Raw genomic sequence first — 17,600 nt, 5'->3', positions numbered from 1 at the left:
ACTACAGCCCTTCTTCCTTCTCTGTTACAGGAATGACATGCCAGGCTCGAAGTTCTTACGTTACCAGTGAGATCCTGTGGGGTTACCGCTTCACCCCTGTCCTCACGCTGGAGGATGGATTTTATGAAGTTGACTACAACAGTTTTCACGAAACCTATGAGACCAACACACCAGTTTACAGTGCCAAAGAACTGGCAGAGATGGCCAGCCGAGCAGAACTGCCCCTGACGTGGTCCGTTTCCAGCAAGCTAGACCAGCACGCTGAACTGGAAACTGAAGAGGAGGAAAAGAACCAGGAAGACCAAAATGAAAGAAATGGTGATGTGGCAAACTTAGAGAATGAGTCCAAAGTTTAGAAAGACCAGAGGGATAAGGGCGACGCAACCTTCTTTCTCTTCTCCCTCTTTGCTCCTCTTTTCTTTCTGCCCCTCCTGCACACTTTTTTCTTCCTTGTAATTCTTAATTCTGGGGAAATTAATATTTAAGACCAGAAATATCTACCTGCCCAATTTAAAATCAAGAGAGTCATAGACCAAGCAAAGAGGCAGGTTAAAGCTGCAATACCCATTACTTACAATGGAACCTCTGGTCCCACCCCGGTAACAGCTACCGACTTCTCTGCCTGGGTCTGAGCTCAAACCTCCAGATTCCTTCAAATGAACAAACAAAAGTGACTGGGATATGTAATTGGGATATCCAATGGAAAGACTTATTCATGCTCATCAAAGTTCCAGCTTTCATAAATTTCAAGACAGTTTCATGAACTGGAGGACAAGCCTCCATAAAATGGACATTGCAGCTTTAAGGCAAAGGTGAGCAGAGGGTCCTGCAACCCCACAAGATCCTGTACATATGCCTTATGTAATTACTTTCTCTTTACATTTAGTAATAAAGACAGCATGTACAAAAGTACTGTAGTAAAGAACTTCTAAATAATGTACATAGATCTGTAATTAAAGTAGGTTTAGAAACAGAATTCTAGAAATATTGGGATGCAAAAACAAACTACCCATTAAGTAGGTATTTCTGTTCTAATATTTGCAGTGTATATTGATTTTTCCCCCCCTTATCTCTACGGCTCTTCTAGTGCATGACATTTTCTTCAGTGTACCAGACTGGCAGCTATTTAGAGTACCTCACTGTTCCCCAAGCAGATCATTTTACTGACTCTAAAAAGCCATAAGTCTGGGAGAGGGCAGGGTAGAGAAACTGTAACATAATTACTGATATACTGTGAAATTGTTTACAAATAAGGTAAACCATTCCTGGTTATTTCTTTGGCAGTTCAACCTAAATTTAGACTGCGGCAAACTCAAGGCAAGCAAGAATGTCCTGTGCACTCTGAACCTAATAAGCATGTTTCATGTTGAGGTTTTATCCTTTACGTGCAATATCTGGGGAAACTTCTCCCTTCTCCCCACTCAAACCGTTGGGTTACAAGTGTGTAGTTTGCTACCTAAACAACACAAGCCATTGAAAAAACTGAATGTTTGTATCACGGTAAGTAGACTTTATCTACTCTGCTGGGAAAGAAATAGCAGAATTTCACCCGAAGCTGTCATCAGTGACATTCATTGGTTAGCAGCTCTGGTACTTTGCTGGCCCTGAAGAGTCACCAAACACGTGTCCTCCCTGGGCACGCACCAGCCGGGTTTCTCAGCTAAACACGTGGTTTTCCTGCCATCTTTACTCAGGAGAGCGGTTCCCTAACTGTTTTCTTTACCTTAGGTTAGCTCCTTGGCTGTTGTAAATCCTTGTAAATCCTGTAAAGCCTGACCTAACAACTTTAAAATTAACAGGATGGTGATAGTTTCCCTAGTTCACGCTGCAAAACTCACGTTAGTAGGGGAGCGGATTTGTGTTGTACTAATTTCACGGCCGTGCTCCACGGGGGCTGCTCACGCAGCCCAGCATCGCCCAGTGCCAAGGACTGCTCAGGCCGGCCCCGCACATCCAGTGCTACCTGCTCAAAAGAGATTGCATTGCTCACCATGGGCTTTTCACAGCGGGCCCACGAGGAACGATGTTTCCGTCAGCAAAGGAAAACAAGCTGCAGCCTTAATTTTGTTTTACGCCTGCCTATTCTGGAAAGGAAGAATACACTGAAGAGAGTCTGATGTATTTTTGAGCAGAAACATTTACATTAAAATAGAAGAGAGGAAAAAAAACCCTCAGGAGACACTTAGGGGGCAGGRGGAAGTTTTGCACTGTGATATAGCTTTCACATGGATTTCACACCTATTTTCTATTTTTTGCTGAAACAACAGCCCCTTGCTAATTTTCACCGAGCGTGGCTAATCCGTGGGGTTTTTGCAGGTCCTCTAGCTGTGCTGAACATCAAKGTGGGAAGCATAGGGTGTGGGGGAAAAGGGTTGCATGCCAGGGTCTGACAGATCGGACTGGCTGAAGGGTGCCTTCTGCTCCAGCTCCGCACACTTTTCCAAAAGGCTTTCTCAAAGCAGCATGCTGTAAGTAACAGTGCAGAATGTGGATTTGGGTTCCCTCCACCTGGATGGCTGATTTTAGCAACCAGCTAAAGGTTACCTGCCCTTAACTTTTGTGAAATGAAGCTCGTTTGGCTGCAGACCTCTGAAATTAGCCTGGCGTTCTTGGTCTTCTGCTGCAGCGTCAGAGGCGGCCGAGGACATCAAGGTTCACGCTCCGCAACGCATCCCCRAGGCTACTCGCAAGACCCAAAGGGGTGAGGAGCACTTTTTAAGGGAAGGGTCGCTCCAGAGCTCCTTGGGCTGACAGAGCCTTATGTCAGAGAGCCCACAAGCAACGCTCAGTCTGGAGCAGAGTGGCCCACGTGTGCTGGGCTGCCGTCCCAGCAAAAAGTGCAGGAGCTGAAAGCAAAACGTTCCTCTAAGGATAAATGTGCTTTTTGCCCTTGTCATTTCCTGGGCCGCTCTACAATCCATTGCTGCAGTTTAACAAAAGTTGGTGTTAATGAAAACAGCAGCTCAGGGCCCTAACTAAACTTTTCTTGCGTCCTTTAGCACAAAAAGATAAGTCTATCTGACGCCACTGGGGCATGTGCATGTGTAAGCTATATTTTTGTGAATAGGGCACTTAAAGCTTCAGGTGCGTGTGTTTGTCTCTTCCTTTCTCTCTCCCGCCCTGTATTTTGTTGTCTTTCTTTAGTATTAATGTAGTATGGACTGTAAAGTTTATGAAATCTCATTTTTGTAACATAAGCTTAAAAAAATATATATAGAAGCCTCCAGAGCTTTCAACAGGAAGCTTCACATAAACTTTGTACTAGAATGTCCCTATCAAACACCTCTATTTTTCTACTCTGATTGATTAAGCAGTTTAACAATGTATTTTGTGTCAAATGATTTCAACTGAACTGGCAAAAAGACAATTAAGAGTTGAATGCTGTTAATTAACAATGGATTTTCAAGCTGCATATACTGAGTGGTGTGTTCATTATTAGAGTAAAGAGCTTATCCTGGAAACTTCATCTCCTAGTCCTAAACAATATGCTTTGAAATATTAGGACTCTGCAGGCATATTGTTGGCAAATCACATTTAAGGAACATGAATAATGTAATAGTTTTATATAATTGACTACATTACTAATCAAGATCCATTACATCTCTATATATTCCACTAATGTATTTTGAGGTCTTTTTCTCAGAGTATCTTGAGATTTTCAGGAGCAAAAGAATTTTTAGAGATAAATGACAGCTTGTGGTAATCCCTTGCAGTGCTCATTTCATTCTTCTTCAATGGATGGAAATGTCACAGAGATACTTTCATGCACACTGTTATGCAATCCTCTCCCTCCCAATCTTTTTTTTTTTTTTTTTTTTTTTTTGCAAACAGCATACTTGAAGTTTCTTCCTCTACAGTTTCCAAACCACATCTTCCAGTTGGTGATAGTAGACAGAGACATATTGCTGTTAATGGAGCAGCCCAAATTTGTAGCAGGTGAGAATGTGACCTCCTGCAAATGCTTCAGCTTCTGACTATTCAGCAATAAAACCCATCTTAATAGCATTAAAATTATTCTGAAATAATTTATAAAATTCAACATCACAAAAACATAAAAATTCTATTAGAAGTATATGAGAGTTCTGATCTAGAACTTTGTCCTCCAAATCCAAATGCCTTTGGCATTGATGTGAGCCATCCCAATAAATTTAACTTCTGTGATCACAGTCACATACTTGGTTTTATGAAAGGCCTTTGTGCAAGTTGAAGGTATCTACGCCTGTCCCTCCATGGGGCGAACTGCACAGCCCTGCATTAGAGGTCTGAGCATCTTCTACCACATGGAGGAAGCAGGAGGGGTGTCAGAGAAGGGATCTCAGTGAGATGTTGATGAAGTAGGTGGACTAATAGTCTTGCAAAAACGTAAGATGGATGGTTTGAAGGTAACTTCAAGACGGGTTCCAGCTTTACATATCTAGCTCCGGTACACAGAGGCTCCTGATTAGTCTGGCATCCTTCATATTTCTGCACTGGAATTAAAGACTACATTCACACCTTTCAAAAGCCAGGAGGGAATCTCTCTTCTCTCTTCAACCACAGGACAGAAATTCCCATTTCCTTCAATTTCACAGTATTTACACTACTTAGGATGAGACGGGAGATCTTGTATTCAGTGTTCTCTTCAGCCCAGGGAGCTTTAAAGCTTCTCCCAAGATATTAACCCAACAATAACAACACAAAAAGGCCTCAACCATTATCCCAAAGACAGATGAGCTCTTAAATTCTCCCAAGAGCCCAAAGAAACTTTAAATCCTTTCCTTAGAAGTGAGGCATTTTTAACAGAAGAATGGAAAATTCCTCATTCTTTCCATCCATAATATCCCATATCCTATTGATTGGGGCACTCCTTTGCTACACAGCAGGTATTGGTGCAAAACCTCTGAGGCTGAGAAAGGCACAGATTTCAAATTTCTCACATCCTGGATGAGCATTATTAGCAGTCAGCTGCAAAGTTGCATCACCATGTCTGCTGCTTATGTTTCTGAATGGAAGCAGCTACTGTGTCTCCTAGGGGACTAAATCCTGCACGGTTTGGGCTTGATATGCTCTGAACACATCTGCCAAAGCAACCTTCTTGGGATGTATGGGTGGAGCAACACCAAGTCATTTTCTCTCACTCCAGCTTCACTGTGAGATAGCTGCAGAGCTCCTCAGCCATGACAGGATGGATGATATCTTCTGTTTGCACCTAGAAACCTTTCCTGGCAGATGTAAGGGGTTTCAGGGACTTGCATCTTCTGTGGATTTGAATTGAAGCAAAACTTACGCCACCTGCTTCAGATATTTAATATAGATGTGAATCAGAGCATAACTTCCCCATATGGTGATGGGAGAATCAACCACCCCACGGTAGGACATTAATTAGTAGCTAAAGGCAGAGGTTCTGAATGAGAAACAATATCAACCTTTTACTATTACTGTATTTTCCATCTATCAAAATAACTTTGTTTACAAAATATCAGCCACCTTCAGAACGACTTTACCTCACTAAGATACTATTTAGGCTATAAATCAGGCACAATAAAACAACAAAAGTTGGCTTCCCTTACACTCTTTTCTTTTACAGCATTCATTTGTAAAGCACACACGGATTTGGGCTTTATGCTGTAAATAATTCTTAAAGAAAAGGTCTGAAAGCTATTATTTATTATTCATATTAAATTATGCTTTTGTATGCTTCCTGAGTGAATTTTAAACTCCTCATATTTGGTTTTGGCAGTGGGGGGCAGGGAAGGAAGCTGTTAGATGTTCTAGAACACATTTTATTCTATGTATTTAGTTCAAGATCACTCYGTTTTCCATCTTTTCAGCTCCCCTGCATTTCTAGAAATCATAACACAATGGTAATTTCAGTGTTACAGAGTATTTATTCTGCCACTTGACATTCTTCCATTTATTTATTATATGTTGATACTCTAATACACTCTCATGTTGATAGACTACAGACATCATATCCAGAGATAATGCTCTAAAATATCTTGCTATATCATCTCAAGTGTGAAATCTGTTTCCTATTTTAAGCAAATTCACAAGCATAAACCACATTTCTATCCTCATGCTCCCTAACCTGTGTATTACCTGCACAGAATAAAAAAACCCAGGAGTTTCAAGTTGTACCAAATGCTTTGAATTTGGGCAGAGCTGGGGAAAGACCTTTCCATTTTTTTTTTTAATCAAAGAAGGCAGCCAGAAGCCCCAAACTCACAGTTGCAGCTCAGGGGCAATCCTCTGCAAGCTGAGAGAGCCGAGAGTACCATCCTGCTAAAAGCCTTCTTTGAAGTGTTTATCAGATGGGCTTCTAACTCATAGAGCTCTTTCCCCTCAAATGATGGTAGTCTTCATTAGCAATCATTCACATCAATGTTTCTGGATGGTTTCAACCGGACAAACTGATGGAGAACTGTTACTCCACCACACTTAAACCATACACTTTTCACAGCCTGCTGCACTGGAGTCTTCATGGACTTCTTCCAGTTTATGGAAAGGAGAGTACATGGCACGTAGACAGCAGTCCTCACATCCACCCTCCCTTGCCTCTTCCCCACCATCAGRGCCATGAAGACCCAAGTTCCTCACTGATACATCCGTATTAGGGGAGATGTGGTGCTGCAGACGGTCATGTTCTAGCTCAGGAAGGACAGCAATGTGATGTTTGATCCACCTGGCATGTGCAGCACAYCACAGCCAGTCCTTCTGCTGAGGTGAGGGAATGAGTGGGAATATTGCACCATAGGCAGAGCTCTTCAGAAACATGAGAAATCTTCCCAAGAATGTAACTCTAATCAAATTAGAGTCAAAAATACACTTTTCTAAAAATAAGATGATCTCTTAATGTGAAATTTCTAATCTGAAAATACTAGTAAGCCTAGGGGTGGGGAACTGAAACTGTTAGACTTTTAAGTCATTGGAATGAATCTTGTTCAGGCCACGATGAAAGTTATTTCCCTTTGACAGCAACAGTTGGCTTATACGGACGGGACACTGGAGCTAACCTAAATCTCTGTATTCGTGATTTTCAGAACTGCTGAACACGTAAGAGCTCTTACTAAAGTCAGTGGGAATTAGCAGGCATTCTCCACAAAAGAGACCATCTGCTGAGCAAAACACAGAAGAACTTCGTGCTCCTTTTTCTCTAGTTTTTAATTTCTCTTAGAGAGATGAGGGACTCAGGCCTCCACTCACTGAAATGCCATCAGCATCAAACACACGCTAAAGCCTTAAAGAAGCCAAAGGCAGAGTATTTTACACACTTGAGTACTGCAGCAGGTTTTAGGCACATTTTTTGCATCCGCAGGCACTAGTGAATGCCAAACGTGCCAAAGACCTTATCAAAGGAGAGAGAGAGTGGATTTGACTCCCTCAAGGGCAATTTATGTGRAACGGGGTTAAGGCACAGCAGTGGGGCAAGAAAAGGAACTTGCACCGCTTGCTGCAGCTGCACTAATGCTGCGTCTTCTCCAGGGGAAAAAAAGTAATGCTTCACTCCGCAGACAAGCCTGCAATCCTCACTGATACTAAGCTCATTACCTCAAACACAGGAAAGTAAGATAACCCACTTCCTCATCAAGAGGTAAAACAGTTCATAACAAATGCACAAGATCCCTGGAAAGGAAAAGAGAGGAATTCAAATAAGTATATAATCATATAGATGAAACCAAACAAAGGTCTTGGCCAAAGGGCAGGACCACTGAATCAAGACTTCAAAGCTAAGCAGCTGCTGCTAGCCATTTTTTAAAAAATTTTATACATGTTTCATTTTCTTGACATGCAGAAATTTATTATCAATAAATATAATAAAGCAAAGCATAATCAAATCATTGCTTGAAAAATTTAGCTTTTAAATCACATTTTAGCACTTTTTTTTCAATGAGAGATGTGTTAAAGTTGTACTAACAGGAGATGGTATTGTTTATAAATGGACTGAATTTGAAAGAAAGGAGGAAAACGCTCCTGTTAAAATGTCACTGCGCACCTTCAGTTTAGGGCCTTTTTCCCCTAATGGCAAGCAAGAAATTAGATGTGTACTACTACCTACACCACTGATCACACAAAATTTTTTATCTCTTGAGAGATACAAATTACATGAATTCAAAATGAACTTGACAAAAAATCTCAGCAAGATCACCTAACATCATCACTAATAAATGTAAAAAACTCAACTTCTGCTTAGCCTTATTTCCCAGAGAAAAACAGAAGAAACTCTCTCACGTAAATCAAAAAGGAGAAAATGACAGAAGAAGGAAAAACATAGATTTTTTTTCCTGAGAAATCACAGAGGAAAACCTGGCTTTCTCTTATTAACTTATATAAGAATTTTCTTTTTCAGTGACAGCATTTGCTCTTTGCAGCACTCTGTTTTGCTGAATAGTTGCATGGCCATAAAAACACAACATTTCAAAAAGAACTCGAGTTTTGTAAAAAAAGAATTTAGCTTGTTGTTTCATTATTAATTACTGAGAAATCTGTGGGTTAGTACTGATAATTACTATTACATCAATATAGTGAACTGCTTCAGAGAAAAAATACACAGAATTAAAATACATCACTTGACAAATCTGAAGGGAACGTTTCCAAAATAGCATAATGAAGCATTTTGATGTTACAACAAAATGTTCAGTTTTACTAGAGTCTTCCTTAAAGGATGTTGAAATATCTATTGCTGCTCATCTTTGCAGATAATGAACAAATTCACACCATTAAATTAGTGTCAATTTACTTGCAGTAAAAATTAATAGGTATTAATTTTTTTAAAAAACACACTGCAGAAGATGTCTAATACTGCAGGAATCTGCCACCAAACTCACCCTTAGAATGAGTCAGTTATTGTCACAACTCTGATTACAGCTAAAATTAAAGCATTTTTAAAATGACATGCTGAGCATTTTCACAAAAATGGACTTGTGAAGGATTTGAAACAAAATGTCAAGGACCCACTTGGGATTTGGGAAATGTAGACTGAAGTTCCTTCTGTAACTGATTCAGACCCAAATTTTTAATCTCAGTTCATCCTTAAATAAGGAACTGCAAATGCTCAAGCCAGATCTCCTGCCACTTCTGGCAGCTTTCTACCCACCAGGTTATAAATTATCAGTCAATCTGTTGCTATCTCTGAAGAGCTGCCCTAAAAAAATCTTTTTATTCAAGTTAAGTTGAAAGATTTTGAGTAGATCTACCAAAGGATTCATAATGATATGCAAAGACTTGCTCTAATCACTGTTTAGAGCTGGAGTCATGCCAATAAGGACTGAAAGGCAATCTTTCCGCCTGGAATGAGTGGAGAGCAGTCAAAGCAAGGAATGATAGAAACATCACCATAGCTGACAGCTTGCGAGCAGCGGGAGAAAGCAGAAGGTTTGCGTGAGCACAGAGATGGACAGACTTGCACCTTCTAGCAATGGCTTTTCGGAGCCACAGCTGAAATATTGAGGAAGCCCCAAGGTATTGCCTTTTTGTGTTCTGGCGGTCCTGGGATGAAAGAATTTCAGTCTCCGCTGTTACTGCTCTTTTCCATTCCCACCCACCCTTGAACCCTTTCTCAAGCAGAACAGTCATTTTCAGTATCAAAGCTGAGCAGCTTTTGAACGTGCATTTCACAAATAAATAAGCAAGCTTGACCTCTTTTCTCCAAATGACCTTTTGAATATCCAGCAAACCAGCATACATTGCTGGTTTTGTTTGTTTGTTTTTTCAACCACCTCAACCTGGTAACTGCGTTATATTGCTCTTGATAAGCAATGTGAGAAGTCATCTTTTTCCCACAGAACAAGCACCCTGTTGACTGGGAATGCTGTAACCTTAGTGCACCTTGCAGAAAGCTTCTAGAAGCCTCAGCAATAGTTAAACATTCCTTGTTCAGATTTTTCTTTTATCTCTCTCTCTCTCTCTCTCTTTTTTTTTTTTTTTCTTTTTTTTTTACATTTTAACTAACTAATATCAAATAATCAAAACTCTTCTTGGAGAAAAAAGGCTTGCTGGGCCTTCAGTAAGGCACACAGCTGGCCAGCAAGCCCTCAAAGTTGCCTTACTGTTAAGTTTTACACATGACACAAAATGAACTTTAAATGATTACAGTAATGACAAAAGCAAACATTTTCAAAATGTTATGCCAAAAAATCTTCACAGTATTAATCAACAATGTCTACTTGACACAGTAATCACCTTTCTTTTATTTAGTATGCACATTTTTCAAAAATTAACTAAAACTTAATTTTGAATCTCAAGATAGTAAGTGATTTAACTGCTAATCCAACCACCAATTGACAATGTTTTGAAGGTTTGTGCAGTTTCCTGTAAGTAACTTTGCATTTTGGTATCACTAGTGGCTGGAATGAGAGCCTGAAAGACAATCACTTCTCCCTTTTTTTTCATTTAATTCAGCAAATGGATAACTATAAATTAAAGCAACTAGGTTGACATCAAGATGACTGAACACTTTTGACCTTAATTTAGAAACTGCTTTATCGGTAATAACAAATATCTTTTATTTTTTCAAAGATTCAAGTCTGCTCCATCATTCCCAACAAGTAAGAAATAATAATCACAATCAGGATTTTGGTCTCATGGTGTTGGTGGAAATTTCGTTCAGTTAAAAGTGAAAATTTTCCCACACTTCCTCACTTTAAGACATATTTGTAACCCTCCAAAGCTTTTTGTTCATCAGTAGAACTGGTAAAGATCCTTTTTCCAAATCACTGCAAGACGCAGTTCTCTATCGTTCTGTTCAAATATCAGATAAATTTTGTCTGCATTACTACACAGGTCTCAGAAGCCGATTTATTATACAATTAGGAAATTGAATTTACCCTGAAGTTTATGAATAATTTAGTAGAACTGCACATACACACACATGAATCATCTCGGTAAATAAGAAAGAATCAGCAAAAAACTTCTGTGGGAAGTGCAATTACCCACTTGCTCTCATAGCAGTGTCTATATCATTATTCCATCAGATAAGAGGAGAAAATACAAGGTAGGTGTGCAAAAGTAATAGTTTGTCTCACAAACCTACTTCTCAAGGCTTTTGTATTTCCCTAGAAAAAACTTCAATATATCTGTGAATGGGTAATGGTAAAAGTATTATTAAAAAGGCACAAACCCCCATATATTTAGACAATTTAATTCTTAATTAAAAATATATGAAAGTTATTCCAGGAAAATTGTTTATCTACTTTAAAAAAAAAAAGAGAGAATTCCTTATTTGAGTAATAAATACGTTCTTTCTTCAGAAACAATGAACAACTTTAGACATTATCTTGTTTTAATTTGCCTGCATGTAACCCACTAAATACTCACGTGCTATTAACAGAATGGACTACTACAGGGGCCACTGATACTGATTTAGAATTAAGATCTACTTTCCTTAGTTCGTGCCCAAGAATTCAAACCGTGATTTTCATATCTTTGGTTTTCCAGAATATTTTTATACGGTTCCAGGACCCAAGGTGGGGGGCGGAAATACGCTCGCGCGTTTTGAATGCTCTTTTCACTGGACTTTGACTCTTTGCAGCGTTAATCGTACTTGGCCCGAGCGCGCCTGGACCTGGCTTTTCTCCCCTTTCCTCTCGCAGATCAGCCAGCCACTCGGCAAGCCTTCGCCTGCAGGTGGTGTACCCGCCGTGCGCCGCGTTTTAAAAAATGATGGATGTCTAGGCAGGTGCGGGCGACCGCGGGTCTCATTTCAGCCTCAAGTTTTAAAGCGGGCTGTAGCCGGCTGCTTCAATGTGGCCACGTACGACTCATCTCGGCAAAGGGCAAGCGAAATTCCTTGCCCGTGGGCTGTGTTAACTCTTGCTTTACTTGGCACTTGTTCTACCGGCAAGCTGGCAAAATGCTACCTGAATGAATATGCCCGAATTGCCTGTTATCTCCCCTTAACCTGGCACGCAAAACAAAAATTTAGCCTGAAAACTGAAGATGCCGACGCTCGGCCGCAGAAATTATCCGCCAGGAATCTCCAGACGGTCCGAGCTGATGCCGTTTGCGTCTCGTGCTTCCTCGGAGCCTTCCTCCGCCAAACGCAGCTCTTTCTCGCTAGCTGTTGGGGTCCTGCCGTTTCAGGTGAACGCGGATCATCTGCTGACTTAAGGGAAAAGAAAAAAAAACTGTCACTCTCCCTCTAATACTTAAGAATGTAAAGAAGTTCTAAAAGTAAAAAGAAAATAATAAAACCTGACACTCCTTCTAATACTTAAGAGCGCAGTAACTTTCTGGTAGGCAAAACACAGTCTCTAAAGGTGTTTTTTGGATTATCCAGCATTACAAAACTCATGTTCAAAGGCACAAAAAATTACGACTTTTAAGATTTATAATGACAAATGTAGTATTTATAAAGTAGAGGATTTATAAACTATAAGATGTAAAATGATAAGACACCCTTCAATAGCTCTTATGCTCCTAAATGAGCAAGAGGGTTACAAAAGAACAGCCCCAACCATCATCTTATCTGCAAGCTTCATTAGTATCACTAGGATACTTGAAATTAAACAATGATCCATTAGCTTATAGGACAGAAGAATAAAGATATTTACTACAGCTTACGTATCCGTGGACTTGTGCTCTAATTTACATGGGAGAAGTAGCTAGAAAATTGCAAAAATGCAGAATTTTAAATAACAGATTTTCCTAAGCAATGATCTGGGTCTCTGAGTATTTTGAAGTTCTTTTTCAATATTTTCAGTTTCATGTGACACTTTTTCACATTCTCCCAAAACATGTTCCTTCGTACTTCATCTAAACATTGTGACACTGGATTATCATGTAGCAAAGTATAATCAGATTTCAAATTAACAGATATATTTTTAAATGTTTTATATTTAAGCACATTTTAACTTAACAGAATTCAGTTTCCTCAGTGACAGCTGAGCTTTCTATTCTGTACCCTGTCCCTTGTCTCGTAAGTTATTTTGCTAGACCAAACTCTGAACTCCCCTTGCATCACATCCTGCAGCAGATCTTGCTTCTCACTGCTCAAGTTCTTTAGAAAAACATTAGAAAAAATCACATGCACATTCGCTCCACCTCAGCCTTCCTTGATCACTGCTTAGAGAGTGAAACAAACTGAATCCAATTAGAGCCATCTAAATTTTGAGCAAGGGCTATAAAGTGATTCAATGCTATCAAACTAATCTACTTTAAATAATGCTTTTAGCTAATTTAGATTAACTTCTAGCCCCAGCTAGAAAGCTAGAGACAACGAAGTAGTATGAATAGAAAAAAAAAAAAAGGCAACATTACAGTTAAGTGAGGTAAGGCTTCAATATCCAGGCACATGTAGGCTAATCCGTACTGAGGTTTTTGTAACTATCACAAAAAGTAGAAGCTGCAAAGAGGAAATTAAAGCCAGGCACAGGACCTTTGTGCTACAAAGGAGTATGGGGAGTTATTCTCAAATGCAAAGAAGTATAGAAAAGGTCAGACAACTTTTGAAAATTTAACCTTAAATTTATAATACAGGACAAAATCCCTTTAAATATACATTTGAATTACATTTAGAGGCCTTAAATCTCCATTTTAATGAAGTTGAGAATGACCCTCGGGACAGACATGGCAGCACTGGTATAGAGAAGTAGATGACTGAGCTTTACATATAGAGGACTGCTGAATTTCTGTCTTAGAGATGAGACAGAAATAAAAACGAACACAGACAAGAGCGTGGGTCCAAGAGCAAAGGCCATTAGACTCCCACAGAAATCCTAGAGGGACTGAGGTAACTTTATAGAAGTGCTGAAGATGCATATCCAGATACTCCAGAGATAGCAGGAGCCCCTAGGGAAGAAATCCAATAGAAGGGAGAATTCAAAAAGATCATGGGTGGGAGTTTTGAAGGCCGTGATGAGGGGCTGCAAAGGCCAGATGCAGATGGGGTAACAGCTTCTGAGCTCTCCCAAAGTCTCAGTACGGGTGGTTCTGCCAGAGCAGGAGGGTCAGAAGATGAACAGGACAGAAAGAGAAAAATTCATGACCGTAAACAGTTCATTCACCGAGGTTAGAGATGAACAGGAGAAAGAAGATGGGAGAGAACACTCACGYTGTGACAAAATATATATATATGTATATGTATATCAAAAAACAGTGGTTAAGAAGAATAGGAGGGAAGATAGAACAGAAATGTGCCTAAGAGCAGGGACAGGAGCCCTTGCTGGAGCAAGGGTGGAAGAGAGCAAGAGCAAAGGTCTTTCCATTATGGCCATACACTGTTGCTTCTGTTCCCCAAAGTTCTGTCTTTTTTCATCTTTTTGCAAATTTTTAGTTCATATTTCCTTACCATATGACAGAGGAGCGGACTCCAATGTTAATATCCCTTCTAAATCGAATATTCAGACTGAATGACTGGATTCAAATTTTTTACATAAATCATGAAAAAAGTAGGTAAGAATTTAAGCAAATTAAAGGTACTAAAACAAATGGAGAAGCAAAAAGTAATCCTGGGAATGTGAATCATTATCAAGTCCCACAGCTGACTTCTAATATACAGGTTTTTCTTAGGTTGGCAAATAAATGAAAAACAGTTCCTATGGTTTTATTTCATTACGGAAACAAAGAGGAGGAAAAACAGCATTATCCATAACTCAATCCGACGCTGGCAATAAAGAGCTGAATATATTCATATATAGTTTTGTATGATGCTAATAGACAACTTTCACATTATGTTAGATAACTTGTGTAAAAAGAACCAAGGATAACATAAAAACATGTGTTATATCTTCACATAAAATTATTACCTGGCACAAAACAAAGAAAACAGTTGCTGTTACACCAACCAGCCCCAAGAACACACCCTCCAAAGAGCGTGCGTATTTTACTAGTGCAACGTGCACTGATCWTGCTGTTTGTGCTTTGGCAAAACGTGCCAGAGGAAGAAGAGCAAGAGGGTAACATTTTCATCTCGGGTGTTAATTTTGTGAAACCTGTAAATGAAAACTGAAGGTATCGCGACACCAGTTTGGGACAATCTTTTACCTCGAAGCAAAGGAATGGAGCTGTGCGCTTCGGGCCATGGGTGCACACACATGTCTTTCCCAAATTAGAACCTACGGACGTTACAGGAGCCCCTCAGCACGTTGTAGGATCATCTTCAAACCATTTGGTCTTGGAAACGACAGATTGCTGAATTCCATTTAGCATGGCGGGCTGTAAAGCTGCTATATTTGCTCCTCACTGAACAATAATAACTTGGGCATGCAAGTTATTACAAGCATCCGGAGAGGCACTTAGCCCCCGGCTGTACGTCCCCGCGTGGTGCTGAGGAGCCCAGCTGCGAGAGCGCCCCGCCGCCCACCAGGACCGGTGGCCAWCAGCACAGCTGGCCAAAACCTCTCTAGGTTTTGCTTTGCTTGAATTTTTTTTTTTTTAAGCTAGCCTAAATCTTTACTTTCTTTAAGCTTTACCCACTCTACTTTCTTCTTTGCACATTCCAGCCCTGACTGACGTGTACAAGTGTTTCTGCTCTCCGCGCTGTACCGGACAGCGGCGTCCCGCAGTCATTCGATACAGCAGTTCAGCTATTTCCGTGATGTTTTTCCTCCGGCCTGGATTTTGGTTAATTCCAGAATTCTAACTCGCTTGCRGATCGCTGACGCCCCAGCTCTAGAAACTTTCATTTTACATTCCATCACTCCACCGACGGGGCTCAGGAACGTCCCCTGCAAGCATACCTTGCTATTTTTACAAATCYTCCTCGTAGCATTACGCTCTCGGGTTTCTCCCGTCGACTGCCGTGGGGTTATTGCACTGTCCCACTGTTATTAATAGCTGCTCATCCTTCGTCTCCCTTACCTCAAACCCACTCTCGGTTATTTCTGCGCTGACAGTTGCAGCCTTCTGCATTTTATCGCCCCGCGCGGCCGAGAGCGCCCGTCCCCCCTCCTAGAAACGCGGCACGCTCGTCGCCTTCGCCGCTTTCCAGCGAAAGGCTTTTAMAAGTTCCTTAACCAGTGTCAAAATAGCCGCGCCGTCTTCTCGAGCGAAGAGCTTCTGCCGAGCTCTTCGCTCGCGGTCYGCCCCGCTGCCCGCCTGCCCCCCTCTCCGCCCCGGCGGCCGGGGGACGCCGGGCTGCCGCGCTCGGGGGGCGAGAAACGCCACTTTCAACCTGCGGGGTGGCGCGCCGAGGCGGTCGGTGACGGCGGCTTTTGACTTCCGCAGCCTGCAAAGCTTGCCGCCACCTGGGAACCGCGTGGCGGGTTAAAACGCGGCGCAGGAGGAGGAGGAGGAGGAGGAGGAAGGGGGGGGTTAGAGGCCGGCAAGCACGTACTGCCAGGTGAAAGGGCTGCCGCGCTCCCGCTGCAAAATCAAACGCTCCCAGCGCAGCAGCCGCAGTCAGATGCGAGCAAACCGCTTCAGGTGTGCTAAGAGCCTGCCTTAAATCAAATATTTCTTAGGTTGAGGTGAGCTGTTTTACTGAGTTTCACTGCAAGCTGTTTCAGAGAACTGGTAGGAGTTTGTTGCCTTTTCTTTTTTTTTTTTTTTTTTAATTTTCCCCTGAACTGGGAAAAAAAAATCCAGTAGAAACGTGCATGCTTAGATCTACTTTTTCCTGGTTCTCCTATTACTCCCTCTAAATTCTTCTCTGTCTCATTTGGATTTTGAAGCGTGTCGTCTTGAACTCACAGCTGTGCGAGTTTGGCCAACGTTCAAAAATGGGACAAGGAGCTTTTTATGTAATACAAGCGAAGCAGAAGGATTCGGTTAAAGAAGGAGAAGCTCTTGCAGGACAGGCAGCGCTGATAAAGCCCATACATGGTCAGGGATCTTCCGCATCTTGTCCCAGCTATAGCAAGGCCTCGTGTTTCAAAGAGAGCAGCTACAGCAGCTAAAGCAATAGGGTCAGCTTTCCCTACTGAGAAGCAGTAGGAATTTTTTATCCCTAATTTTCTATACTTAGGATGGGTTTATGCCTCTAAGGTTGAAGGTTCTTCCTTTTAAGTACCTATTACTCATTTCGATTAATCATCATCCAACGTTTTCTTTTCAGTCCTCGGTTCCAATGAAAGTCAGAGTCAAGGGCTACATCGGCTTAGCAGAAAAGCTTTGACTTTGCCACTCTCAATTTAACCAAGCAAAACAATTTCCTGCTATTTCACCTTATGAATAAACAGGTAAAGAGAAGGTTGACTGGGCCACGCTGGGGCATGTTTTTATTCATCTACCTGCTTATTTGCCCTTCGCATTAACCCAACAGCCTGAATCTTTCCAGTCTCCCCCCCAGGAGGGCTTTTTAATTCCCCAAACCCTCCGCCTCGCTCCTCTCCGAATCCTTCCCCCGGCTCGCCTTCCCGGGCGGCAGAGAGGCAGCTGCGCCCGGCAGCCCCCCGCTGAGCCCCCCGGCTCGCTGAGCGCCCTCCCGCCCCAGCGTCGCGCAGCTGCCGGGAGCTCTGCCTGGCTTTGCCATCCCGCGGCGCGTYGTCTACGGAATTTCCCGCCGGGTTTCTCACCTTGCTTCCAAACCTCCGRCGGGACTGTAGGTGCTAACCGTTCRCAGGCCTCCCTTGGYTTCCTGGACGTGGGGCAGAGCAGAAACCCTACGCTTCTCGGTCACAAATGCTGCTTGTTTTCATTTTGACAAAAACGTGGTGCTTGTGGCCCAACTTTGTACCAACCCGAGA

General features: G+C 41.6%; 1 protein-coding gene across 2 annotated transcripts in view; it reads left to right on the top strand.

The window, feature by feature from the left end:
* The window catches only part of KCNJ6 (potassium inwardly rectifying channel subfamily J member 6), a 162,973-nt gene extending 160,234 nt beyond the window's left edge, over positions 1-2,739 (top strand). For both annotated transcript variants that reach the window (XM_085304870.1, XM_085304876.1), the window contains one exon: positions 31-2,739. In XM_085304870.1, the coding sequence (XP_085160996.1) occupies positions 31-356 (326 nt within the window). In that variant the 3' untranslated portion in view covers positions 357-2,739. The remainder of the gene's footprint in view (positions 1-30) is intronic.
* The last annotated feature ends 14,861 nt before the right edge of the window (positions 2,740-17,600 follow it).

This window comes from Rhea americana, unplaced genomic scaffold (genome assembly GCF_003343005.1).
Source record: "Rhea americana isolate MKP2758 unplaced genomic scaffold, rheAme1 scaffold_101, whole genome shotgun sequence".
Taxonomy (NCBI): Eukaryota; Metazoa; Chordata; class Aves; order Rheiformes; family Rheidae; genus Rhea; species Rhea americana.
This window is presented reverse-complemented; position numbering and strand designations above follow the sequence as displayed.